Genomic DNA, 26,090 nt, shown 5'->3' with positions numbered 1-26,090 from the left:
AAACATGTGTAATGTTCAGCCTTATACTCAACACAGATTTATTTCACCACTCTGTACTTGCCCTGTAAGTGATTCTATTTTAAATATTTCTGTCTGTATATTTCACTATGCTAGGATTTTTTGAAGAGCATTATCTACCATGTCCATATAACTGGGTACCTCCAGATTTAATTTACTTTATCTGTCATAGGGGATTTTTTTTTTATAATACAGTTACACTGATCCAATGGCTAACCATTACCCGAAGGGACAGTTCTCTCGTACCGAGACTTGCCACTTCCCTATCCTCAGAGCTCTAAAGCACTAGAAAACCAATCATTTTACTTCTGAGTTTCTCCTGAACTGTGTTCACATGCAGTCACTGTGCTGATGGAGGCAAGCAAGGGTAGGACAGCTCTCTTCAGAGGCAGCCAGCAGGTCAGATCAGACGCCTTGCACAGTTCCAGGGACAGGCATTCATTTTAGTTCAGTGCAAGCCACGCTCTGACCAGTCCTGTCTTTCTCCACTGACTGTGCAAGGAACTTTAGATGACTGATTTAGGCGAGTTATTTAATCCAGATAAAGACAGATGACCTGAATCCCATCTTAGAAACTAAAAGTAAGTAACCTTAAGGTTATTAATGCAATTTGCATTTATTTAGTTCGCTTTAGTACTTGACCAGTTTTAATGACACAGCTACTTGTTAAACTTGGTAACTCAGCATTAATATGCCTAAATGTAAGCAATACAGGTATCACCATTCTCACAAAACTAACAGAAATATGAAAATAGTATCATTTTTCATGTGTATATGATGGCAGTATTCACCACAATTTATTTAATGTTGAATTACAAGCATCAAGCTCTGGAAAAGATGTCAACCATTACACTTCAATTGTTTTAAAGATACTATTTTAGTGTCATGTTTCATAGGAAAACCATACTTCCCTATTATTCATCTGACATTTAAAGCTTTTTTTTATGTTCTTTCCTAGGAATAAAAGACTTAATCACAAAAGACAGGTTTTAAGAGGGCTTTATTAAATCTGACAACTGACTGGACTGTGTGCAATTAATAAGAAAATCTGACAATTGAGCAACAAAGGATTGTTCACTGATAGCACTTTTTTTATTTCTGCATTTTTACAGATCTTCAGTTCTTCAAATACAACATTTGAGTAAGACATTATTCTTTCTAGTTTACACCCACACTTCATGAGATTACTGCAGTGTGGAAAATGACGCATGGCTTCCACTGGTAGAAGAGCCACAGAAATGACTGAAATACACAGAAAAACTAGCCCTGCTCATACATATTCTTAGATGAAAATATTTGTGTAGGATAGACTGGGTGTCTCACTGTTTTATACCTTCTTTCACTTACTATTTCAAGTGATATACAAATATAGTAGAGACTTTCATACAAACGACCAGATTCACTATTGTGGGATCCAATAAAAAATATTAGTATAATGCTGACAAAACAGTGTGCTTTGTAGAGATCTCTTCTGATGCTCTGCAGAGGAGCTCAGTAGGTCACTGCTTGCATATTGGGTGTTTTAAACTTTACCTTCAGACACAGAAAAATATTTTAGTTTAGATACTTCCTCTGTGGCAAATTTAAATATCTTCTTTATTTTTGAATAGTGCACTGTATGCTTTATCTTCAGGCCCAACAACAGATCTGTTATAATTGACTTGATGATTATATTACTAATAGGTCATGTACAAATCACTGAAAGTACCGTTCTTTTGTTTCCTAGAGAAATGTCATAAAATTCTTGAAATGCAGGATGGGATAGGAGTTTACTGGGATTATGTCCATATATTTACTAATGAAGATCATTTTTTTCTGTAAGCCTTGATAAAAGTCTTTCTTCAAGCTGAATCCAACTTATCTTGGAGGGTTCATTTTCTCACAAATCAACTACAGCAAACTTTTTTAAATGTGCAGTATAAATTGTTTGGCTTTGTTTTTTTTTTTAATTCCCTTGTTGCCAGATGTTAACTGGCATTCCCAGGTTCAGTGAACTCAGTCAGTAACTTGCTCAGTCTGAATCTTCTTCCTTTTCCAGAGGGTACACTTCTGCTACTTCCACTCCCATTCTTGCTGAAAGAGACATCTCCAAATGGCTCCAAGTCTTTCATTTGGATTTAAGTAAGTTTTCCCATTCAACAGTGGACTCACTATTTTTAGGAATTGCTGGAAAGATTGACTGCATCTTAGTTTGGAATTCTTTCATCTATAAAAGAGATTTAAAAATAAAATCAGTTAACTGCTAATAAGAAGCAAATAAAGTTGCACCATAAACCCCAGGCTTATTCAACAAAAGAAGCTGTGTGAGGTAAAGAAGAGGTAAAAAAACTTTTAAAATAACAGAAAATTAAGACTTTCCCTCTGATTACGTTGGTTCAATTGGCAAAGTGAAAAAACCATGAAGGGACCCACAACAACTACCCCTTCTAAAGCACCACGCTGGGGTGACTGATTTGGATTGCTTGCCTGAAGGATTCACTATTGTTATATGAACTACTACACACAGACACACAGACGCACACACACACATATTTAAAATGTTTCTGTTTGGAGGAAAATTACCTCCATAGAATGTGCTCATATTTTGACTGCAGTGCCTTTTTCTACACTTGTAATGGATGAAAGATCCAACAGGGGTGTTCAAGGATTTTAAAACAAGGGTTAAAGAAAAATACTGGTCAGCTCTGACAGCTTAGGTTTATCCCACCACACAGACACAGGTGACAAAACAAAGTCTCATTCAAAAGTATATAGTAGTAGGAAGGAAAACAAGATTCATAATGATACATAGGACCAAGCTTTTCTTTCACGGTTGTTAACACGATGTGAAAGAGGAAGTATATCTATATAAAATATATGGTATTTATAATTTATATTTATGCTAAGCATTTATCACCAATGTCTGATTCAATAGTCCTGGAAGGCCAGAATTGAAAATTCTTTTATATAAAAGTCATATATTTGAAGATAATACTTACAACTGTCGACTTTCCTTCTTCCAAGATTTTTACATGTATTTACATGTATTTTTACATATTTAAAAATGTACGTTTACATTTTTAAAGGATAGGCATGGAAAAAACAAATCAGTGAAACTCCTATTACACAAACAGCAGGATGTACAGGGGAAGTTTTGGACTGCTATTTTTAGGAAGCTCTACAGAATCTGTGACATTCACACAGAGAAAACAGGATGTGGTATGCAAGTACTGGATGCAATGACCTCTTGTAGACCAAATGCTGTTTCAGGCAGTATGTCCCACAGAGAGGTTCCAGGAAACCTAGATATTCCAAACAGCCACACAGGCATCTTCTCTAATATGCCTATGTTTTGTGTGCTATGGGTCATCAGTATTTTTACAAATACCTTTGGGCCATTTTCGGTTCAAGTCCTTGTGTATGAATAATTCTCACAAAGAACTGGTATTCTTTAGAGAAATGCTGCTGGAACGCAACTACTCAAGTTACAGCTGATACAAAGAATGAAACAATTTACAAAGAAATTACCAATCCTTTACTAAGACAATAGCTAACTGTGATGGATGAAAACATATCAGAACTCTAGTTTTTGTCTAATAATGCCCGGGTATTGTTAATCAAACAAAAATATATGTTATATAAAGTAGAAGGAAAATTCAGAGCCAAATCATCCTTTTTGCTTTATCCTGATTTTGTTCTTAAATAAAAACTAATTTGCTCTCTGTTTCATATTTCATTCTGATCACATAGCTGTTTTGATTAATTATTTGTTCTTGGTTTTTAAAAATCTTCGCAATCACCCACAATTGTTCTTAAACTAACATTTTTGCTTCTTATTTAAAACTGAGAAGCTCTCATAGACAGTTAACGTTTCCAAGAATAATAAACACCAGTATCAGAGCTGACAAAGGGAATCAGCCCAGATTACATTAAACAATTGCTGACAATTAAATACAAGTATTTACAGTAGTAAATGTTTTAGGAGCATTGGCTTAGCTGTTTTTTCCAGTTCTCTGTAATTAAGTTATCCCAGTTCATTGATGTTCAGAAAGTATTCAATTTACTAAACATTTTTTGTTTCCTAAAGAGTGATTCAAGTCTTCTGCTCTTTCATCTCACTCTAAGTACTCTCTGGGTGTTTAGTAACACAAGAATGGTGAGATACTAACCTGACGGAAAATGCTGTAGCTCTATTGGTAAAAACATTTTATACCAGCTAATGATCTGGCGCAATGTGGATGTTTTTTGGCTGTTTCTAAACTCAAGACTTTTAAATTTCTTTTAGGGTAAAATTTAAATAACATACTCATAAGTGGACACCTCTATTACTTCACTAAAGACACAAAAAAATCAAAGGGAAACTAAAAGCAATTCTATAAAGCCTCCAAAAAGATGGTGGGTGGAGGAGCTATTCAGAAAACAGTGGTTCCTCACTCTCACCTTATAATTACTAACATGACAGACCCTAACTCTCGAATGCAAAAAGCAAGCTTGTCTGGGAAATAAAACTCTACAGCTCTGTTCTGAAAGAAAAAAGGTATTTATTTAGAAAGCACTAAAACACTGCTAGCAGCTACAGATTTAAGAATATTAGACAGATTTTTCTCCTCTCAGAACACTAATTTATGTTCTGCAGGTAAAAGCAACTCATTTCCTGGAAAAGCAATTTTTCCTTAACACCTGGACCAAATCTGAAATATTCAATATCTTTCTTTTGCTTTTAAGACTCCCTGAGAAATTTCCTCAGCCTTGTCTTCCCACATTTTGATGCTTATTTGTAAAACCACTTTGTAACTGATGCCAGACTCAAAGTCTCATTTACCATTTACCTCTTCCTCTCCTGCCTGCCCTTTTCCACAAGCTCCCTCTGCACAAAAATAGTTTCCCGTTTGCAACTCACAACTTTGACCATGTGGACACAGTTGTCCACAAATCTTCTTCCTTTGTGATTCCTGGGCAGTGAGCTATTTCAATAAATCACACTGCCAAGCTGATCACCACTGTGCATTGTCTTGTCAGTGTAATGCTTTAGGTTGTCAGCTCTTTCTCAGTGTAACACTTTAGGCTGTCAGCTCTTTAAGAAGGACATTATCTGCAGTGACTGGCATGGGCCTCATTAATACATGACTTCACAGTATGTCTAAACAGGCCCAATTTCTTCCCAATACAAATGTCACAGCTACTAACTCTTACTAGATATTTTCATTTCTATACCAGTTAAAAGATATTGCAACTGATTATTTCTCTCAACAAGTTTTTGAGTTCTCAGTAGTAATACATCACACAACTTAATTAGTACTGGTCATGGACTTCTATTTTCCCCCTCTCCCTCTCCTCCTAGCATGAAAGTTAGTACAATATTTCACTGGGGCTTTGGAAGATACCTCTAAGGTATCTTCCCCTTTCTCTTCTGTTCCATGAATATCAGCTTTTGAGTTTCTTCCTTCATTTCCACACTTTGTCCTTGTTGCTCTCCTGAATGTACCTCCAAATCCAAATCACTGTCTTCCCTATCCTCAGAGCTTCTCTAAAGCTCACTTACAACATTGCCTAAAACCATGGAGAAAGCTTTGGAAAAGAACTGTTCTCTGATGTAACAGAACTGGTGTATACACACACAAATAACCATGGAAATCACATCCCAAAGTTCCTGTCCCTTCTCTCTCAGTGAGATAAATAAATAAATACTTATATATAATGTATTTAGGACTAAATTTGGCCTCCGAAGTAACTCATACTGGCCCTGGGGTTATTCTTGCTTGCATTCAGTTGACAGTATCGTACTAGGCCCATTGCAACTTCAGAGGATCCTTGTAGTGAAAGCAAAATTTGTTCACTAAACATGTAAATCAGCCTTTCAACAAACTGGGCTTACCAGCATCCAGTCCTCCTGTAGTGTGGTGAGCTTCTTGTGAAGATGACGGATCAGCCTTATGTTCTATTAATACTGCACAATTGAGGTTCAAGAATTAGGACCTTGCCTTTACCTGCTTTAACTCTCAGGGAACAAGTACACTTCTTGACGAGGGAAATGCTGCAATTAGTAATCTGTGTCTTGCTTTGCCTTTTCTTTTTAGTAGACTTGCCACTCAAGAGGTCTCTTCTCCCCTCTCCTCCCCTCCTGGAAATCTTCTCTTATATTTCCTCCAGATTTCACAATACACACATCAGTGGACTCAAATCAGAAGGCATTAATTTAATTACAAGAGGTAATGCGCTATGTATTAAGTACTGGAATGTTTTGAAATAATTCGCTGAAAGGGCTGCCTCTTTATTATTGTCAGCCATACTGACACTGGGGTACTTGGTTCAACTGTGATAATGTCTTCAACTAATAGTGCAGTAAACCAAGTGCTAAAAGCTGAATGTATTTTACCTCTTTCTGCTGTCTTCAGTATCACAGGCCACTCTCTCAGTTGCTGCTTCTGAACCCAGTGGTACATGAACGATTTGTAACACATTTCTTAACATTCCAGCATGCTCCATTCCTGCAGGCAACTCTCTGAAGTGAATTTCACTCAAGTGAATTTTATTTTTTTGTCACAGATATTGCAAAGACTTGATGCTGTTTTTTCTTGCCAAATAAATTACAGTAACTGTTCTACCTCTGCCAGGCTTCTTTCTAAAAGGATATCATCTACCTTACTGCATTAAATAATCTGTAATAGCTACAGATCACTGTTATTTTCTTATCTTAACCTAATGATCCTGCCTCAGATGGCAAAAATATGGGTACCTAAAAGCATCATCCATTTAATAATCTCTTTTTAATGTACATCGTTGACAGAATGTCACACAAAAATTGGGAGAGCACTATTACTGAGAGCACTTACATGGCCGCTCATATTAAAATGAATGGAAGAGGGGCTAAAAGAGCCTATTTGAATCCAAGAATGAAAGTTTTACGAAGAAATGTTCTCTTTAATGTCTGACATTCATAATAAGCCAACCCAGATTCTAGGAATTATTAGTTTCCTATTTTAGTACTTGTATCAGTAAGAACTGCTTACATTAGCTTCCAAGTGAAACGAGACTAGATGCCCTGAACTGGGATATCAACTGGCAGCAGAATACAGCATGTGCATGCCCTCTGTTCGCAGCCATCTTCCATTTCACAAGGCTCAAAGATGAGGCAGGCTGCCCTCGATTTAAAAGCACCAGTGAGGACTGTTCTTGCCACCTTTTCCCAAATCTTAAAATGACTGCTCTTGCCCTTGTTAGCAAATGATTACCAAGGGCCACATACAGAAGTAGCAAGTTATTTGTAGAAAACAGCAAGTGCTGAACCCTTATAGCACTGAAGAGCAGAGCAGCCGGTCTGTCAGCTGAAGGTGATTTGCCTTTTCTCAGTGTAAATGGGGCACTCACTGCAGGTCACCCTGTGCCGGTGTGCCTGCTGACCTCTGAAATAAGCATGGAAAATACAGCCCTGGTTCACATTCTTAGATCTTGCCCTTCATTGGCAAAGGCATCATGAATGCCTAGATTATACAGAAATACAGGTCTATTTAAAAAGTCCCTTAGAGGGTCTATCCTGGCAGTATACATCCTAAAATTTAACTACTTTACACTGTACTGTCACAGTATGCACCAGTTTGCTGATTCCAGTGTTTCAGGTGTGCATAGAGAAAAGCAGCAGCAGAATTTTGTTAAACCATCTAGAGATGTCAAGAGCTCCTAATGGCCCCCTGTCTCATGGAGGCTTACACGTATGCTTAACCATATGCAGTGTTGAGTATTCTCTTTGAAATCAGAGGGTTATTTACAGTGCCTAACATTAAACAAACACATATTTTCCCACAATTTTATCTCTATAAATCTTGTGTAAGTGTCCTGCTATGTCCTGCACTTTTTAAAAGAAAAATAACACAAAAATAACCTAAGTGAACTTTACAGGGAGAGAGGACCATCACTGTTTAGAATGAAGCTGTCACAGCTCCCAAACCATTATAAATATGTAGTAGCCTCCCATGGCTACTCCATATTCTGTCTCAAATTACTGGTGAACTACTGAGAGCTGTCAAGTCACAAGGGTCAGGCTACCTGTTTTCCAATTATTGGGTCACACAAAGAGATAAAACACATGAAATACCTTCCTCGTGTTACTTTTCCAAGTGTGCAGCAGACATGTTATTCATAAATGAATGCATTTCCCAACTGGGAAGAGGGTTGGTCTACATCACAAACACGTTTTACTAGTCCTGCTTTGTCTGGTTTAATTTCTGTGCAAACGTGACTTAGATCCCAAACTGGGAAGAAGATGCTATTCCAGTAGAAAAGCCTAAAGAAAGTAACACTGTTTGGTTAGATTATTTTGAATTAAAAAAAAAAAAAGTGATTATGATCAATGGGAGAGACAGCTTTTAATTTATATACACAGAGACAGTAATTTTGTAAACTGGAATCTGAAAAAGAAAGTAACTTCCTTAGGTTCAGAGATACAGGAGTGTCCTTGTAAGTTTTATACATTTCCATGTTGATATTTCTGAAATAAAATGTAAAGGAATTAAATTTTTGTAGTATATGATATGTCAAAGTAAAGGCTTTTATGCCATGCAGAAAAATTGAAAGTAGAATACTTTTGATATCACTGAGGAATGTGCCATTTATTTCTGCAGAATCTTACTTTCAAATCTGGGTGCCTGGAAAGGACATCCACATGATTAGTCTATTATGGTGTATTAGTCATTACCCCTTAGTCACCCTGGGCAATTTGAAAAATTAATCTTGAAATAATTTTAAATTTAAAGTAGTTAAATATCCAATTGCATAAAGCTAGCTGGTTAATAGACCCAAAATCTCAGGATGAGTGTCCCAATCCTATAAACTCTTCTGTGCTGTAATTCAGAGTTCTGAATTACATTCAAAACACGAATTGTCTGCAAGCAGGCTGTTCCTGAAAAGGGCAATCTGAGTAATTCTTTTACTCTATATGTCCATGAATTCATTATATGTATCATCCACAAGCAAGATCCAAGGCTGGGAAAAGGGCCAGCACACACCCAAAACTCTTCAGAAGATGCCGTGGGACCAAGATGCAGCATGAATAATTGGCACCCATCATAGAAGCTTTGATTCAGATTTTAATGGTACATGTACAATTCACAGTTTTATGTGATCAAGAAGTGGATCGACCCACTCGTCCACTTAGGGTGATGTGGGACTGCTTCACAGAGGCATTTTGGACCGTAGGCTGAACGTGGTTTTGTTTTCTCTAGCTTCTTAGCACACTGGTGGCAGCTAACAGCTCTCACAGCACAAAAGAGTCATTCCTCAAAACAGCTACAGTTACAGTCTTCCCATATTCTTGAAATACTCGCTTACAGCTGTCCCTATTTATAAAGCACATGTAGCAGCTTTCCAGTAGGAAAATTATGATCTTAATCCTTGAATAAGCAGTCTGCCTTATCAAGTATACAGTGAAGTTCACTGGTTTCTTTTTTTTTTCTCTTCTTGGATAAAATACTAGCAGACCATATGTGTGGAGACAAGGCTTCTCCAAACCAAACTAATTAGGCAATATAAGCAGTACAGAAAAATCCAGTATAAACAGGAAATGCTAACTTGTACTAGTATTCCTTCTTCTTTCTAAGAGTTTGAGTTTGAATAAGTATTGAGGAAATAAAAGAACATCAAAAAAAGGGTAGATTTGATTTATATAGAAATATGTGATCATGAAATAGCAAGGAGAAGATAAGTTTTTGTTATGCGATAAGACATAAGCATGATATGGAATAGAAACTTCATTAATAATACTTACGTGACAAATACAACAACAATTAAAAACAAATAACAACAAAAAAATCTCGTAATGACTGTAGGATGACTCTTACAGTTATTTTAGGAGATATGCTGCTTTTACGGTAACATTTGTCCATATATGACACAGCATAAGAATTTCAGCCACTGCAATATGCCTATATTTAGTTGAGATTTATAAATCTTAGTACTATTTACAGATGCAAAACCCAGTAATTTTTGAAGACTATGTCTCCATGTTCTCATCTTCTATTTTAAATTAATCCATTCTTAAAGCCAATACTGCTTTGTATTTATACTGTGCCTATGACTATACTTTCCCAAAATTATATCAAATATCTCTCGAAATAAGCAGGGGAGTGTTATTTTTTATACTTAAAATGGTGATTTAGAGGTTAGATTTCCTCTAGAGAAGAGCAGCCTGCTTAGGAAATATCCTTACCAACAAAGCCAAGGCAAGCATATATTCTCTGTATTGCTTTTAATTGTTTTAGACGTCTCTTTACAGCCATGCAATAGTTTTAGACTCTTAACATTTTAAAGGTTAAGATCAATGAAAAACAAGATATTTCATTAGGAGACACCATAAAAATGATAAACTAATATTTTATAACTATATTAGTCACAAATTGCTAAGCAATTCTTCTCACTATTTTTCCAGCTTTTCATGGAACAGATGTGGAAGCAACAATCAGAATCTCACAAATCTACATATGGGCCCTTTTCCTATGGGACAAAGAACGCTTTTATTTGTGAGGAAATGAAACCTAATTTAATAAGGGCATGAAGAGCAAAAGGGCTTTTAAAGGGTAATTTATCTTGTTTGTTAATTGTTGTAAGTTTCAGTCTACAAGGGCTGGGGGCATTGTTCTGTTTTTAAAAGAAGGTTCATAATCACTGACAGTTAAAAAAAAAAAGAAAAAAAGAACACCAGATACTCATAGGTATGTTTAAGTACCTGTCAAGTACTCTATAGCTGAAAGTTTAATTAAAAACAAGCGTTTACAACTCAACCATAACTTCTAGAAAACTTCTAGAAAACCGTGTCACCTGCTCTAGGTGACCCTGTCTTGGCAAGGTGGTTGGACAAGATGATCTCCAGAGGTCCCTTCCAGCCCTAACTCTTCTGTGATTCCGTGAAACTAACATTTTTCCAAGCAATAAAAAGGTGTAGTGGATCATAACACTTGTAGAATAGGTAAATAAAATAAGAAAGGTTTGGAAACTTCCATGAAAATACTCGTTCAGTTCAACTGTAACAACAGGGGTTTTAAGATAACTTTGAGTATTTTACTTTTAACATTTTTTACTGAGTGAAACACCATTTACCCTTTAACTGAAAATTTAAAACTTCACTGAACATTTTATATAGAGAATCTTGAAATAAGATGTTTCAAGTACTATTCAACTTTAAAAAACCCTGAAATTATAAATTAGCCAAACCCAATCTTTTCTACAAAATTTATTTCAGTACTGCTGTGTTTTGCATCAGAAAACAGTCATCCCACTGCATCAGGAGTGGGCAGCTACAGGGTTCTGAGGCTGCAAGCTCAAAACTTCTAAGATAATGCCATGGAAGATAGTGCCATGATGTGGAAATAGTTAAATAGCAAATAAACTTCTTAAAAAGGTGGTGCCATTTTGTTTCAAGCCAGATGTCAATTATTAAGTTTGCGTTTAACAGAGCACATGTCCTTCTATGTTGTAAAGCGCCTCAGAGAGGAAGCCTGTGGGTGTGTCTGGATGAGTCTTGGGTTCAGATCAGGATGCTCCTTGGAAGCAAATCTCCTGGTTGTTCATGTTTACTGGCCATGAGTTTGTGTACTGCTGAACAGTCTCAAAATGCATGACTCGGGCATCTTTAGGGTGAAACGAAACTGAACAAGCCTTCTAGAAGTGCATATAACGTAGTCCAACTGCAAACAGGCATTCAAGACATGGGACAAGACCAGTGTCAGTCCAAATTTTGAAATTCCTGGAATGGCTGTAGATGTCAGGTCCTCAGTCTGATAACGCTATACTGCCCCAGTGCTGCTGGTCAATGATACCTGCTAATATAGACAGAGCTTCTATGTTCAGGGATAATCAAAGGTGGACAGATACATATATTTAAATGTATTTTCCTAACAGATTGCAGCAAGCAAGTTAAAAAAGTCTGACTATTACTGATAGCTGGTTATTTTTTCAAAATGTACAATATAAAACCAGATAGGTTCTTAAAAAGAAGATTTCTCTTTTCCACCATTGAAAAACAGAACTTAAACCATTTTCAAAACAAGTCCTCACTGATCCATCACTTCTCCATTTCAGAATAACAGTTGAGTGGAATTTAGTAGGGTTTATTACTTAACCAGCCTGTCCTCAGATTAAAACAGTGGCAACTGCAGTCAGGGGATATTAACAACCCAACTTGAGACAGCATAAAACCTTTTATATTCCTTACCAAGACATAAGGATCAGTTACTTACTATTACCCCTGAGTTTTGACGCTAGCATAAAAAGCAGCAGACTGTAAAGCTCCAGGGAACCACCTTTAACAATAAAGCCTGTTAAGAGGTGGAAGTACGCATTGTCATAGCACTGTTTTAAGAACCAATAAACCACAAAGATTAAATAAAAATTTCGTATCACCAAAGCTAGTGCATCACCTCAGTGCCTGGAAGAGATCTTAGCAACGATTTGCTTCTATAGCAAACACAGGCTGTCTCAGAAGGTGTAAGGACAAGGTATCCTGAACTGTGGCTTCAGTTTCATGGCACAACACAAACTGCTGAGCAGTCGCGACTGCTGACACAGATTAATTACAGCAATTATAAACTCATCGAGGAAATATTGTTCCACTTTACTCCCGTCGTTTCATCTCTGACTTTGCAGGCGATGACAAGATAATTTAAACATTCACAAACCTTAGGGTAATATATATTTTCATCAATCACTCACTGTCCCGTCAATAATCCAGGCTCATAGAAAACACATCCCCCAACACCAAAAGCCGTAGCATTTTGTCAACGATACCCAGTGAAACCATGGCCTCTAACTAGGGGCAACGCCGTTTCCCACTGCTTGTCTAAAAGCCAGGGTGGTTCTCAGACGACCAAACCCCTTCATGCTCCAGGGTCAAGCGCAGGACGGGCCGCCGGCGCTGCCGTTCCTGCCGACGCCACGAGGTGCCGCTGCGGGGCAGCCGCGGCGCCCCGGCCCCGCCCCGCCCCGCGGGAACCGCCGGGAGCGGCGGCAGGAGCACACTGAGCCGTAAACCAACCGGGATTGGAGCGCAGCAGCGCCTTCCTGGTTTAGTTCTGCGCTCCCAGGTGCGCGGGAGACGCTCACCACCGCTTCCTGCGGGCGCCGGGACGCTCTCAAGGGATTCCCAGCGGGTTACACAAGGACCACTCAGTGACACCGTCTGCACATCCCACTGTTTCACACTGGAACGTGGCTGGCATGTGCAGTGTCCAAAGCACAAAAAGCACTGCGCACGTCTTGCACTGCACTTCTCCAAACTCAGGGACCAGCTCTGCTATCCTTCTCCTGTACAGCCAGCCCAAGCCCTGGTGTACACGAACATCAGCTGCGGGCTTCTGAGCCACGAATGAAACTGCCCAATAGCTTTCCTGGCCAAACCAGTTCTGCTTCAAGATCTCCTTGCTCTCTTACTCCTTGTGGTGGGATTTTGCCAATCCATCACATCTGATTTTCCACTCTGCCTTCTGTATTTTACTCCTTCAGATTACTTGAGGCATTAAATACTTAACAATTCAGTATTACTTGACTTAGAGTTCCCCTTCAAACTCTGCAAGTGACAGTCCTTTTTTCACTAAGATCCCACCAAGATAGTCACAGGAACAGAATTGGCAATGGATTTGAGAAAGCACTGGAGCTGAGATACTCCTATATGCAACAAAAGCAGCTTTCTTGTTTGCTAAATCAACACCTGCAGTGCTTACAATCAGAATGCCATTGTCCTTAATAATTTAATATCAAAGGGAACAATTTAGTATCAAGAGATTGTATTAGCTGCCAATAATGTTATCAATATTGCCAGATGAAGCTGCTGCTTAGCAGGATCAGGTCACTAATTAGCAGGTTCCAAGGGCAGCTCGTTACTGTTAAGGTGAAGAGGCTGGGCAGAACCTCTTCTTCCCTATCCAGCTGCCAGAGCTTTAAAGTTCACACGGATTCCTGGCATCACAATGAGTCAAGTCGCCCCTCAGGTCACATAGAGTATAGCACACTGAGAGGCTGAAGTCTACCTTAAGTTGATAGCTTTCAGACCTTGGTATCTAATGCTAGGTTTGAAATTGTGACTTGAAATTCTACAGGTATTGGGAACTAGCATGTACTACAGAGCCAATGAATTCGCAGCACTCAACCGCACTGAAGACTCAAGACATCTTATTCAGGTGAATCTGTAAGAGCCTCCTTTTAAAATGTTTAACAGAAATTAAAATGTTCATTTGAAAATGTTGAGCTTAGTGCAAAATCTACAGTGTCTTCCATGGTCTGAACAGTTTATGTGGAAAGAAACTTTATTTCACTCAGCGATAACTTCAGTTTCTCAAAAATAAAACTTTATTTATTTTTTGTTCCTATCTAATAATAATTAGACACAACATATGCATCAGTGGTCTCAAAAATCATTATTGCAACTGACTATTAATCTATTATCTCTGCTTACATGATAGCAATTAAGAATTTTCAAAAGTATCAGAATGCAGAATGTCCCCCTGAAACAGGAAAACACATCATGCAAAAATAGGCCCTTCTTAAAATGAGCATATGTTTAAGAGTCCAGAACTAATGATGTACTAGATAGCTTATAATCCTTATTTAATCTTGACTGTTCAGGAAGATGACATTTAAGCACATAAATACTGTCTTTCAGCAGCCAGTGTTTGCTCCTGAGTGTTGTGTTAAAGCAGTAGGCAAAAAGTGAAAACAATAATAAAAAATCAAAGATTATTTATTCTATAATTATATTTTTAATGCTAATGAACCTCTTTGGTCAGAATATAACATGCTTCTACTTTTGAACCTCTAACAATTTTAAACATATATATTTTTGATTTTAACAGATACATAGTAAAACAGGAAAAAGAAACACGGAAATAGGAAACTTACAAATTGCTAATTTTTGATTCTGCAATAATAAATAGCACTATTGTATGCGCTTCCTTTCTGCAGTGGAAATTTAGAAGTCTGTAGTGAATGCAATAAATATGTCAGTGGAGAGCAGAGAGCTGTTCCAAATCACCTCTTGACAGAAATTTACTTCCTTCACCATCTGCAATTCCCACATTGCACAACAGTGAAACATAAGCACTCCACAATAGAAACCAATAACAACAGACATTTGCAAGAGCCTCTTAAAATACAGTTTCCTCTTTTCAACACTAACACAACACAGAATATAATAAGGTGCAGCTTTCTGACTAGGAACACTCAACAATCCTCTAAAATGCCTGCAGTGTGCTTCTGACACAAGAGCCGCTGCTTTCAAGTAGCCAGAAGCCCCATCAGACTCAGACTTGTCCAGGGGCTTAGCCCTATCAAGCTTATGTGGGTGTTCCCCATCAGGCAGTCTCAAGAAAAACAGCCTTACAGGAAAACCAGTAACTGTGGGTCTAGGCCAGTACTGCTCAGGGAAGTAAAAATTTAGCTTAGTGAGAAACAGATAACATAAATTGCAGACTAGGATCAAATTCTGCTGTCCTTCAGCAGGACCAGAAACACTCTGACAGAACAAAAAATAAGAATCAGTAGTACAGTGTGAAGTGAATCCTTTTGACTGGCACAAATGACAATAAACTGAGTGAACTGTTGTTGTTCAGCATGCAGAGAGTTACAAACCAGTATTCCCACTCTTCTTCCCCCTTCTCTGACATTCCACCACAGCCTCACATGGAGGCTTTCAGTTTAAAAATGTGTTGTAGCTGCCTCCTATGTCCTGCTATGCTTTTTTGGCATTTTGCCTTCCTTTACTGGCTCCTACTGAGAATCAACATTGAAAGCTAAGGAAAAAAAGGACTGTATAGTGCTGTATGCTGCAATTCAAATTGTGAGCTACAGGATACGTCAGCAGAGTAGACAAGAAATTAGAACTTGAATAAAGGTATTAATGAGAACAGTACTGAGATGAAGTAGCATCTTCTTCCTCCCTCTTTATATATTCTTTGCTGAATATATAAATAATTTGCCATGTAGGATAAAGGAAGTCTATTCATTCCTAGTCCTAAAGAGGATGCAAATAGCTCTGCCAAAGTTATAGCTGCAGGGGACTCTTAAGTCATGGCTCATTACTAGGGGCAAACAAAAATGCTCACATGAACTTCAGTGTTCACACTCAACATTACGAAACATTGGAACATAATCAATTTACTAAAGATAGCTGTAGCCTTTTGGGATGTACAGATGCTTCCCAAGTTTCTTTGCCTTGACGTGGCATGTCATGGACCACCGTTATATTGCACATGATACTCAATCTTCTGTCCCCTCGCCCCTTCTAGAAAGTAAGCTCGTTTCCTTTCAATTCTTTTTATGTCCTCAGTGTCCTGATGCAAAAAATAGAACTTGCACAAATAAACCAATTGCTCTAAAGATAGGATTCAGGGGGTAGCCTTCAATTCAATAAGCAAAGGATATAGAAAGTTTGCAGCTACTATTTTAATCTCTAAATTAGAACACTGGCTCTTTTGTGAAGTATCTGAGACATCTGTGCAAATATATATAAAGCAGGACAAAATCGTTCCTCCCCCAAAATTGTCTCCTCCTAAAACATCCCATTTTTTGCAGATCCAAGAACACCTTCCTTGTATGCACACATTCTGGTTAGTCATTCTAAATGTGCTGAATGAAAGTATAACTCTTAGATCGAAGTAGTATAGAGACTCCATCCCAAGATGCATTACCCAAGTTAAAATATGGTAGTCGAGAGGATCATACTCACACTGTGCACACCCAGAGCCTTCCAGATGGCAAAACTCAGCAATCCAACTCCGCACCATGCATAGAGTGAGCCCCATCCTAGGGCTCGTAAGGCCAGTGACGAACCACTCTCTGGTAATGCAGCTGTGGCAGTAATGCCCTAGAACCAAAAATAAAGTGCTCAAGACAGTGAACGATAACTGGGAAAAAAAAAAAAGAACTAAAAAAGTTAACCTGTGATTTAGACTTTTTCCTGATTTGCCAGTTGTACTAGCGTGGCCAACAGACCTGAAGAGCCAAGCAAGGGGCTGGATGAGCTGCCTTCCTACCAGGAGCAGCTTTCATGATTGCCAGTGCCACCTGGGGATGATTTTAATTGCCCACAAATGCTGAAGTCAGCTGTTTTGTGGGAATAAGAATCCAACACTCAGTTATCTCACTAGTCAAAATACAAAAGTGAATCAAAGCCAGTCACAAGCCCTTATGCCAGTGACGTCTGAACATAATCATTATACATAATTGAGTTTGGTACTTTTTTGTTGGGGGTAACCATTCGCCTGTACATTGTTATTTGCACTTTTGAAATAGCACATAAGGAAACTGGAGGAACATGAGCAGCTTTCAGCTGGACACAGAAGGGGTCTACCGGTAACCCAGGGACTAATTTCCAGGGGCTACAACTCTGAAGAAGCTCTGGAAACTGCTTAGGAAAAATTTGTAAAGAGCAAATGACAACACTGAACCCATCCCCCTGCAGAGTTCACCAAGAAGCAACACAGAAAATGCTCTGCAGTTTCCACACTTCTCATTTTTGTCAGAAACAAGAGTAGGTGTTTTTAAACTCACGTTAAGATACTGCTGCATAAAAGCCTGCCATGAGACGTGTCCTGAAAACACAAAACACTGTGACTTGGAAAGGCCACTTCAGGCCAAGAAGAATGGAGCCTCCCTCAGCCATGATGGGGTCTCAAACACAATGAAACTTTCCCTGTCACATAACATAGATGCATACTGCAGCTTCCGAAGGCATAAACCACACACTGGCTGACATCAATCAAAGGTGCACCTTATGTTCATTGTTAGACAGCGGTGCCCATCTCACAATGCCCACTTGGTATAGGAGAGGTTCAATCTCTGTAGCCCACAACAGCAGTCAGACAAACATAATTCTCTTGCTCATAGTGGTAACTGTCATTAGAGGATTTTTTTTTTCCTCCCAAAGGATCCCTGTTCAGTTCTTCACATGGAAACACAGATTTCAGATGGTAACTCTTAAAGATGGGCATATACAGTCCTTACAAAAGTTAACAGTCCTACTTAATTACTTACTTGGTATCTTGAAGTAAGTAAAAACCTAATTGTTGCTCGGAGGTAACATAAACAAGACTGCAAACATACAACTATATTCAATAAAGTATTATTTCATTTATAGACTAAAATATTGAAAAGTGAAATTAACTTGTGGAAGGATTAAAAAAATTTCCTCCAAACACGTGAAAGAACTGCACTTTTTTATTCATTATAAAAAGTGTGGGGGAAAAATCTTTTGTATTCTTTGCTTGACAAGACTTTAATTTTTTTACATTTTTTAAATGCTTCTCTTTCTTCTTTGATACAATTAGACATATTTGGTGTCTACACTATGCTCAGTCAAATAGTATCAGTAGTTTTTCTCCTCTTGGCTTTGTATTTATTGGCATGTTAAAATGATCCTCCGACAGTCCTCAGCATTAACATTTGCCCTAGGATTTAGCTATAGGTACAGCTACCCAGGGACAAACACACACCTGCAAAGGGCTCAAGTAGATTTATCTTGACCCTTATTTATTCCAATTTAGACAACCCAAAGTGGAAGCTGTTAAGAAAAACAATGCTCTGTAAGCATACACACACACAAACAGCAAAGATCTCTAGTCACATTGTAATACCAGGTCCTATTATTTCCTTACCGCAGATAATGAACTATTATAACTCTTTCAGTAGAGACTGCTCTGAGTAGATTTGAAATGGTGATGATCATTCTTGACATTTTTCCTGCTTCCATAGCCTAACCACACATAACACCATGCAGAAAAAAAATTTTCCCATTTGGAAGATGGGAAATTAATGGACAAAAATATCCTCTACACAGAATCTTTAAATAGGAGTCATTATCTGTGAAAATTGCTGGCAAAAACCCACACAAACAGTATTTAAATGCTTGATTGTCCCAGAAAAAATAGTGGTAAATGGAAACAATCAATCTGGTTTTACTGACAGCAGTCAAACAGGGTTCGGTCACAGGCTGATTCCTCAGGGTACTTAAGTACATAGGTAAGGGTTTCTGTAAACAGGACAGTTTGTTACATGATTATCAGATATGCTGTTTAAAGCATCAAGAAAGCTAATTAATGACATGCTAAAAAAATTAAAAGGACAACAGTAGCATAGGAAAAAAAAAAGTCACCAACAAAAGAACATTTTTAGGAGGACTGAGTTTTATTCACAAATGCGTTATTCTGTGTCCAGATTGTTTTTGTCATTACTGCTTCTGTATTTCTTTTAACGTTCTTTAATTTAAAAGATATGCTTTTAAACAATACTTGAGTCTTTCCAAACACCAGGCTGAGAAAATACAGGGCCAAATTAGCTGATTTGTTTTCCAAATATATGCTCCTTTCTTTGTTTTTTTGCTTGGTTTGGGGAAGGGAGGGTTGTTTGTTTGTGTTGAGGGTTTTGTTTGTTTTTTCTTTTTCTTTTCTCCGGCAAGATAAAAGTAGGAAGTGGGAGAAGACACAGGCCTCGATCCTGTAACTTGTGCATAGCGTGTCTAAAAGGAAGTAGTGCCTAAAAATAAAGTGTGCTTAACTGTTCTAGTTGATTGTATTCAGTGTGTTCACTGTTTTGTATGACCTAATCTATTGTAAAATTAAACACCTGGATAAATGCTGGTAACACTGGACACTTATCACAAGGAGGCTGCTGCAGCTGGGCATTTCATTTTAACAGCTCCCTCCCCAGTAACTTAACTGAATATCTCTGTAGTGGTTCATCACTAAACAGGAATATGTAATCTCAGTTTCAAGTCAATTTGGGCACCAGTCCTACAAATGCTTATATTTACTATAATTCACTACCATGGAGGAGGTACAGTAGGTGCAATTTCAGGTTTATCTCTTGCCAGTAACACTGATACTACTTTACAAGAGTAGAGTCTCATACTATTGCTTCCTGGAAGTCTGAATGCAGTCATGAAGCCATGATGCTGCGATGCTAAAGGTTCCCCTCATAATTGCTATGTTTTTTTCTCCCATAAAACTATTTACATCTGTCACAGGCTGCATTACATTTGGTTCCTCTTTCTACCTGACTTGCATGCCACCCTTTCACTGACAGAAAAAACGGCACGAGCCAGAAAAGATGCTGAAAGAATAGGTCTCATATTTCTTCCCAAACATTGAGCAACCATTTTTATTCCTTCAAACCTTCCCCTAACTTTTTGACAGCACAGTCACTGCAGTCATGCAGTGAAGTGGATCATAAAATTAATTTGGACTAAAACTAATGCAAGAAACAAAAAAACCCCATAGAATTAACAAGGATAATCTCACCAACCCAGGAGCACAAGTATTGGTGCCTTTACAGGGACAGGAATGAATTGCAAGAAACTAAGGGCTGGTAGAATTAATTCTTTCAGCACCAATGTTGGCTGATGTTGGCTTAAAGTACCTGTCAAACTATGTCCTCACCTTAACATGAATAAAAATAGTATTTAGGCATTGAACATCTAAGAAGGATGCAATCATCTGTAGTTATTCACAGTTATGTTTTTGTTATTATACATGATGTATTATTAAAAGTTATTAACTATAAATTTAAGTAAGAATGCTCCTGCAAAATCTCACTGGTACCTCAGAGAGCCTCTACAGACAGTTAAGCCATTCTCAAAGTCTAGCCTTCCCTTTCACTTACATGTACCTTGACAAAAAAGTATCTTTCTACATTTTGCAGTATTTAAGTTGAGGGGCCCAGGAATCAGAGATTTTTGCTAGCAAACTACTGTAATTCATTTGCACAGATAGTACCAAATACAGTTTTCGGCAAAAATTGAAATGGAACTGTCCTAGTTACAGGGGCTGGGACTAGTTTATCACTATGTGGGTATAACCAAAACTGTGTATTCTACATCCTCTATGTCATTTCTGATGAACTGTTAATAAATGGATTGTTTGCAGCAGCTGCCCAGGGCACACCTGACACCTCAGGCTACAAGTTGGGTGTTAAAGAACCCGGGAGGCAGAGGAGTGTTTCTTTGTCTTCACACCAATGACTCAACTAGTCTTCACACCAATAACTCCCCTCTAGGGAGGCATTCCACCTTCACACCCAGCCTGAGGGGTCATCTCTGCTAAAGGGCCATACTGGACTGGCATATTAGGCAGATTCCAAAAATATCCCATGACTCACGGAGTTACATCACCCATTGTGAAGCTCTCCACCCTGGGGGAGGTACTGGGCATTCCCACCTGAACCTAAGCATGTATAATCTTGGGGTTTGGGGACTTCTGGTACCACTCATTGGATCCAGAGGAGTACCAGGACTTCAACAGGACTGTGACGAGACTGCAATCATCATCCTGACCAACAGGTTTCCTTTCCTTTTACTTTGCCCCCTGTGGGGCCACATGGTGCTCAGCACAGGGGCTAACAAACACCATTCTGTTCTTGTCCCAGGGTGCTGGGTTATATATCTGTCTTTGGGGGTTAAAACCAGTTTTTCTCTCCATCATTGTATTTATTGTAATCCTCTTAGTAAATTGTAACTCTGACTTGTAATCTCTCTTGAGTTGGGTTCTTTTCTCCCACCGGTTTACTTTTAAACCAGCAAAGGTACATATCACTTGATGCCATTTCCAGCAAATATATTCTTGGGATGTCAATGCAGCGTCACTCTCGGTAAATTTCACAGTGGTAATAGGACGGCTCAGACACCCAAGAACAAGCGCAAGCTGGAAAAAATGCAGTGCTCAAGAGAAAGGAGATAACGGATGATCAGATACAAAGTTTCTAATATAAAATGCAATGGAAGAATCCTTTTTATCTTGCTATGCACTGAATTAACTCGATATGTTACTGAATCAACATTTTAAAAGTAAACATAACTGATCAGTTCTTAATTCCCTAAGAACATGTGTAATACATGTTGCATTTTAGAGTTTGGTGGAGACAAGACTGATCAATTTTAAGGGCCTGTTTTTGACACCTTCAGCAATAACAAAGCATTAGTGAGGAAAAAAATATCCTTCAATTAAATGTGCCATGTTTCAGATTAATATACCAATATGGTGTAACTGGTAGCAATTTTCTTCTTCAGAATGCACAAGTGGATCCTGTTAGTAACTGCACAAGATTAATTTTGGCCATCAGATCTCATAGTACCAAACCACTACTCTTTCTCATCAGTCACCTTACACATTGGGATGGAAGAGATCTTAAATTTTGACTAAATGATTCCACTTACTTATTCCACATCTTACAGGCTGTCTACCTACTCATTCCCATCCTTACTGCAGTTACCTTTCTTCCAGATTCACTGTAGCACCATGGCACTGTATAGTGAACTGGATTACTGAGGTGATACAGGCTCATGCCTGAAGTGTGTTCACATCACAGAATCAAAACAAACCATTAATTATATTCCATTATATAGCACTAGTATGATTCCAGCAAACAATTCCAGCAAACAGTGTGTTATGTATCTCAGCTACTCTCAAGTACTAAAGTATTTAGCAGTGCCAACTCTGAATTGATTTTTAAGTTAATCCTACCCCTACTCACTTGAATTAAGTCTGGTGCTCTTACCATCAACTTTGCCAAACTCCACACATATCACCATATCTCTAAAGCATTTGATGCATTACTTCCTGCCTATCACTATTGGAAAACAGCTCAAAAGGCACAAACCTTACTGAACCAGTCTGGGTTCTTCTTTTTTGTCATAGCAAGTGTGGTGCCAAATCCTGCTATCATTCCTGCCGTAGCAACAGTACCTAGAAAAATTCCACCTGTCAAAAAAAGTTGAAGAAATAAAAATCAATATTTTGTTACTTAAGGGGAACTAAAAAACTCACAAAAACTGTTTAGACAATAAAACCTGGAAAATTAAGACCTGTCAGCACATGTTGAAGGGAAAGGTCCTATTATCTACATTTTTTATGTTAACTTAATATGACAAAATAGCAAGAAAAAGAATTGTTTCTATGAAATAGAGCATTTTGAAAATAATGGCATGTGTATGTATTTTCAAGCCACACACACACAAAAAAATAATAATTCAAATCCCAGGATGCTTTTTCACAGTACTTAGACATTTCTCTCACTCCAGAGACAGGCTATTAAAATTGACTTGTTCTATGGCTACGCCTCACCCTTCCCCAAAAGGTAGATATAATTATTTGTTGCATCACTTGTTATTTCAAATGGTCACCTGAAAATCCACCTGTACTTCCGAAGACCTTTACATAAGCAACGCTTATTCTTGAGCTTTCTTCATTTTATGTTCTAATGCCATTTAAAAAAAAAAAAAAAAAAAGAAAATTACACTAGCAGAAGCTTTCCCAAGACAGAAAGCATCCCTTGCTTTTCCACTCTTTCAGTGTTTCCAAAGTCACTTGGGGTACCTTGAATCCTTCTAGCTCTTGCACCAAAGGCACACGTAGTCATACTTGCCCACTTTTAAGGAAAAGGCTTGCAAAGTCCTAGTGAACTGTAAAAACCCATCTGATTCATATAAAAATTTAAAAATTTCAGGGTATTACATGTTCTTCCTTTGCAAGTATTGATACCCATCCTGTTTTCCCTTTCCTAGTACCAGCTAGTTAAAAAATGGTCTGAGTAGGAACTATGTAGCAAAACACATTTACTTTAGGTCTCGCTTTAAAAAAATTATTTATCTGATTATTGTGATGAACAAGTTTCCGATACTCACGTCAATGAAATTCTGCCTGGGAGCATAAAGACCTCGCACGCTGGCCGAATTTTGCATGTCTACTGCGTTTTACATTTCCAGGTTTAGTAACCGACATTTCCCTGATTTCAGAACTAATAACTGGTCTTAAATTAATTTCTCCCCAAAGAGTAGCGCCGCGAATGGCCTCCTTGGGAAAGGCAGAAAAGCACTGCAAGGGGTAGGCAAAGAGCGTGGTAACAGGGAGCAGTGCCTCGCCATGAGCATCCTCAGCGAGACCCTTTTCTCTGCGGGGGACTACGTCCATTCCAGCCTCAAGTCCTGTCCGGCTGATGCCGGGACGTTCCCGGCCGGCGGCGCTGGGACGGGGCCGCCTGAACTCCGATCTCTGCTCCGCCGGGAGGCGCGGGCAACCCGAGCAGACATCGGAGCGGCCGGGATAAGCATATAAATATATATATATATAAAAATACAATTGTAATATAATATCGTATCATGCCGCACAGCGCCGCCAGCCCGCCGCAGGTACTCCCGCTGCCCCGCGCCGCCCGCAGGAGACTCTGGCTGTGCCTTCACCGCGGTTCTCCCGGCTGGGATCCAGCCCGGGACACCGGCTTGTTCCCCTACGGAATCCGCAGCGCTGCTTGTAGCCCGCACGAGCCGCCTCTTCCCCGAGGGCGCCCCGGCAGCACTGGGAGCGGACCCCCGCCCGCCCGGCGGCGCTCGCAGCCCCGCAGGGCTGAGCTCCCCCGAGAGAAGGAAGCGGCTCCGCTCAGCGCCTGCTGCTCCCGTCCCGCATCCCGCCCGGACGGGTTCGCTACCGGCGCCCCCGGAGGAGGGTGACTGAGGGGTTACAGGCACCGCCGCTACTGACAGCAGGGGGAAAGGCGGGCGGTGTTGCAGGGGCTTCCTCGTTGCATCCAGAAGCCTCGCCCAAGGTCATCCCTTCTCCCCGGGGGCAAGACCTCGGGCTACGGCATGGGCAGCACGGCCGGAGGAGGTCTCGGGGCTGCCACACCCGCTGCGGCTCGTCCATGACCCGTGCAGGGGGAGGAGAGGAGGGGAGGAAAGGAGGGCTGTCTGCACCTTTGATTAAGAAGAGCTTGTCCTGTGACGCCGCAGGGCTCCCAGCCCCCCGGGGCAGGGACAGCCCACGCCCGGGGTCCAGCGGCGCTGCGGCCGCGGTGCCCTCGTGGGCGGCCCCCCCGGCAGCCGCCCCCATGGCCCAGGACGCGGGAGGAGGAGGGGGCTGCGGGCTGCGACCCGGAAGGAAACGGAGATGGGCTGGGACACGCAGCCGCTTTTCCTCCTTCTCCTCCTCATCCTCTTGTTCCGCCTGCTCGGCCGCGCAGTCGGGGAGGGGGGGTGCACCTGCGGCGCCGAGGGGTCGGGTCGGGTCGGGTCGGGTCGGCAGCCGCTGCGCCCTCGGTCGGGGCCTGTCGGTGGGGGCGCGCTGAGCGTCCCCGAGAGCCCAAATCGCGCAGAGGGAAAATTGGCAAAAGTTGTCAGAACCTCTTTTAAATCAAGTCCTGTGTAGGAAGCTCATAAGGGTTTGAGGGTTTTTTTGTTTGCGTTTGTGGGATATACCACGTAGTGGACTTTACTAAATAAAACTGGGAGAAATCGTTACTTCCGATGAATTTTAGTAAGCTGTATCTTGACGAATAGTGTTGCTCTAAAGTACATATTTTTATTCCAAATTTTGATTCTTTCCAGTTATGTAAATAGTTTTTCACACTACGAGAACATATATTTGGGTTTTTTCCCATGTCTGTGTCACACTACTGCTCAGTTGCTGATGAATATAAATTGCTGTACTATCTGACTTTATCACTCTGTTAAACAGTATACTAACTTTAGGATTTGGTATAGTCAGGTCAAGTATATTTTTGTTTGTAACAGTACTTTAACAGCAAGCAAGGAATGTAAAGAAATCCAAATCAAGCATTTCTTCCCCAGCTTTCTTCTTTGTATCTTGTTAACATCACTTATAGCCTGTATCTAAGCTCTGATTATAGGGACTGGGTTGCTAGGCAAAAATTTAGTATTTTGGGAAACTTCCTGTTCATGGTACTTCTGAAAAACAATCCAAAGCTGTTTCCTAATAGTCCATGTACTGTGTAGGTTAAACAAAATTTTACACAGTTAAAAAGCAGTTACTGAAAAAGAAGTAGGCCTTATCTCTGCTGTATAGCTGGCCCACCAGCACTAACTCCATTTTTTTCTAATCTGGACAGCATGTAAATGACTCCTAATCTTCTTCCCTCTAGTCTTCTTTTTCCCTTGAAAAAGCAGACCAAGATGCTGTGTGTGTTTTGGAATAGCATTAGACTTTGCCACAAATAATAGTAAAACCTCCTGGAAAAGCTTAGAGAAGGTAGTCTAAGAAAAACTGCACAGTGACAATATTAAAAGAAGAAATTACTTTCTATCTTCATGCTGAGGTGTATATGATTATTATATA

The 26,090-nt window shown here is 39.5% G+C and overlaps 1 protein-coding gene across 2 annotated transcripts; it reads right to left on the bottom strand.

Annotated features, from left to right (window-relative positions):
* Positions 1–1,001: 1,001 nt before the first annotated feature.
* On the bottom strand, positions 1,002–24,867 carry TMEM242 (transmembrane protein 242). 2 transcript variants are annotated; one of them, XM_027716853.2, is made up of 4 exons: positions 24,713–24,867; positions 22,624–22,724; positions 16,703–16,840; positions 1,002–2,224 (listed from the first exon to the last, which is right to left on the bottom strand). In XM_027716853.2, the coding sequence occupies exons 1-4, from the start codon at positions 24,846–24,848 to the stop codon at positions 2,126–2,128; spliced, it is 474 nt and encodes a 157-aa protein (XP_027572654.1). In that variant the 5' UTR covers positions 24,849–24,867; the 3' UTR covers positions 1,002–2,125. The 2 variants fall into 2 exon arrangements, with proteins under 2 accessions (XP_027572654.1, XP_039243336.1); XM_039387402.1 differs by lacking the exon at positions 24,713–24,867 and adding an exon at positions 24,501–24,615.
* Between the last annotated feature and the right edge of the window lie 1,223 nt (positions 24,868–26,090).

This window comes from Pipra filicauda, unplaced genomic scaffold, assembly GCF_003945595.2.
Source record: "Pipra filicauda isolate LSUMZ 115617 unplaced genomic scaffold, ASM394559v2 scaffold55_size4083901_pilon, whole genome shotgun sequence".
Lineage (NCBI taxonomy): Eukaryota > Metazoa > Chordata > Aves > Passeriformes > Pipridae > Pipra > Pipra filicauda.
This window is presented reverse-complemented; position numbering and strand designations above follow the sequence as displayed.

Excerpts from the sequence above, each read along its gene's own strand:
- TMEM242 (XM_027716853.2), bottom strand. The coding sequence starts at position 24,848 with ATGGGGGCGGCTGCCGGGGGGGCCGCCCACGAGGGCACCGCGGCCGCA. Across the intron at positions 22,725-24,712 it reads CAAGCTCTTCTTAATCAAAG|GTGGAATTTTTCTAGGTACT; the intron begins GTGCAGACAGCC and ends TTTTTTTGACAG. Across the intron at positions 2,225-16,702 it reads AGGCTCTGGGTGTGCACAGT|ATGAAAGAATTCCAAACTAA; the intron begins GTGAGTATGATC and ends TCTCTTTTATAG.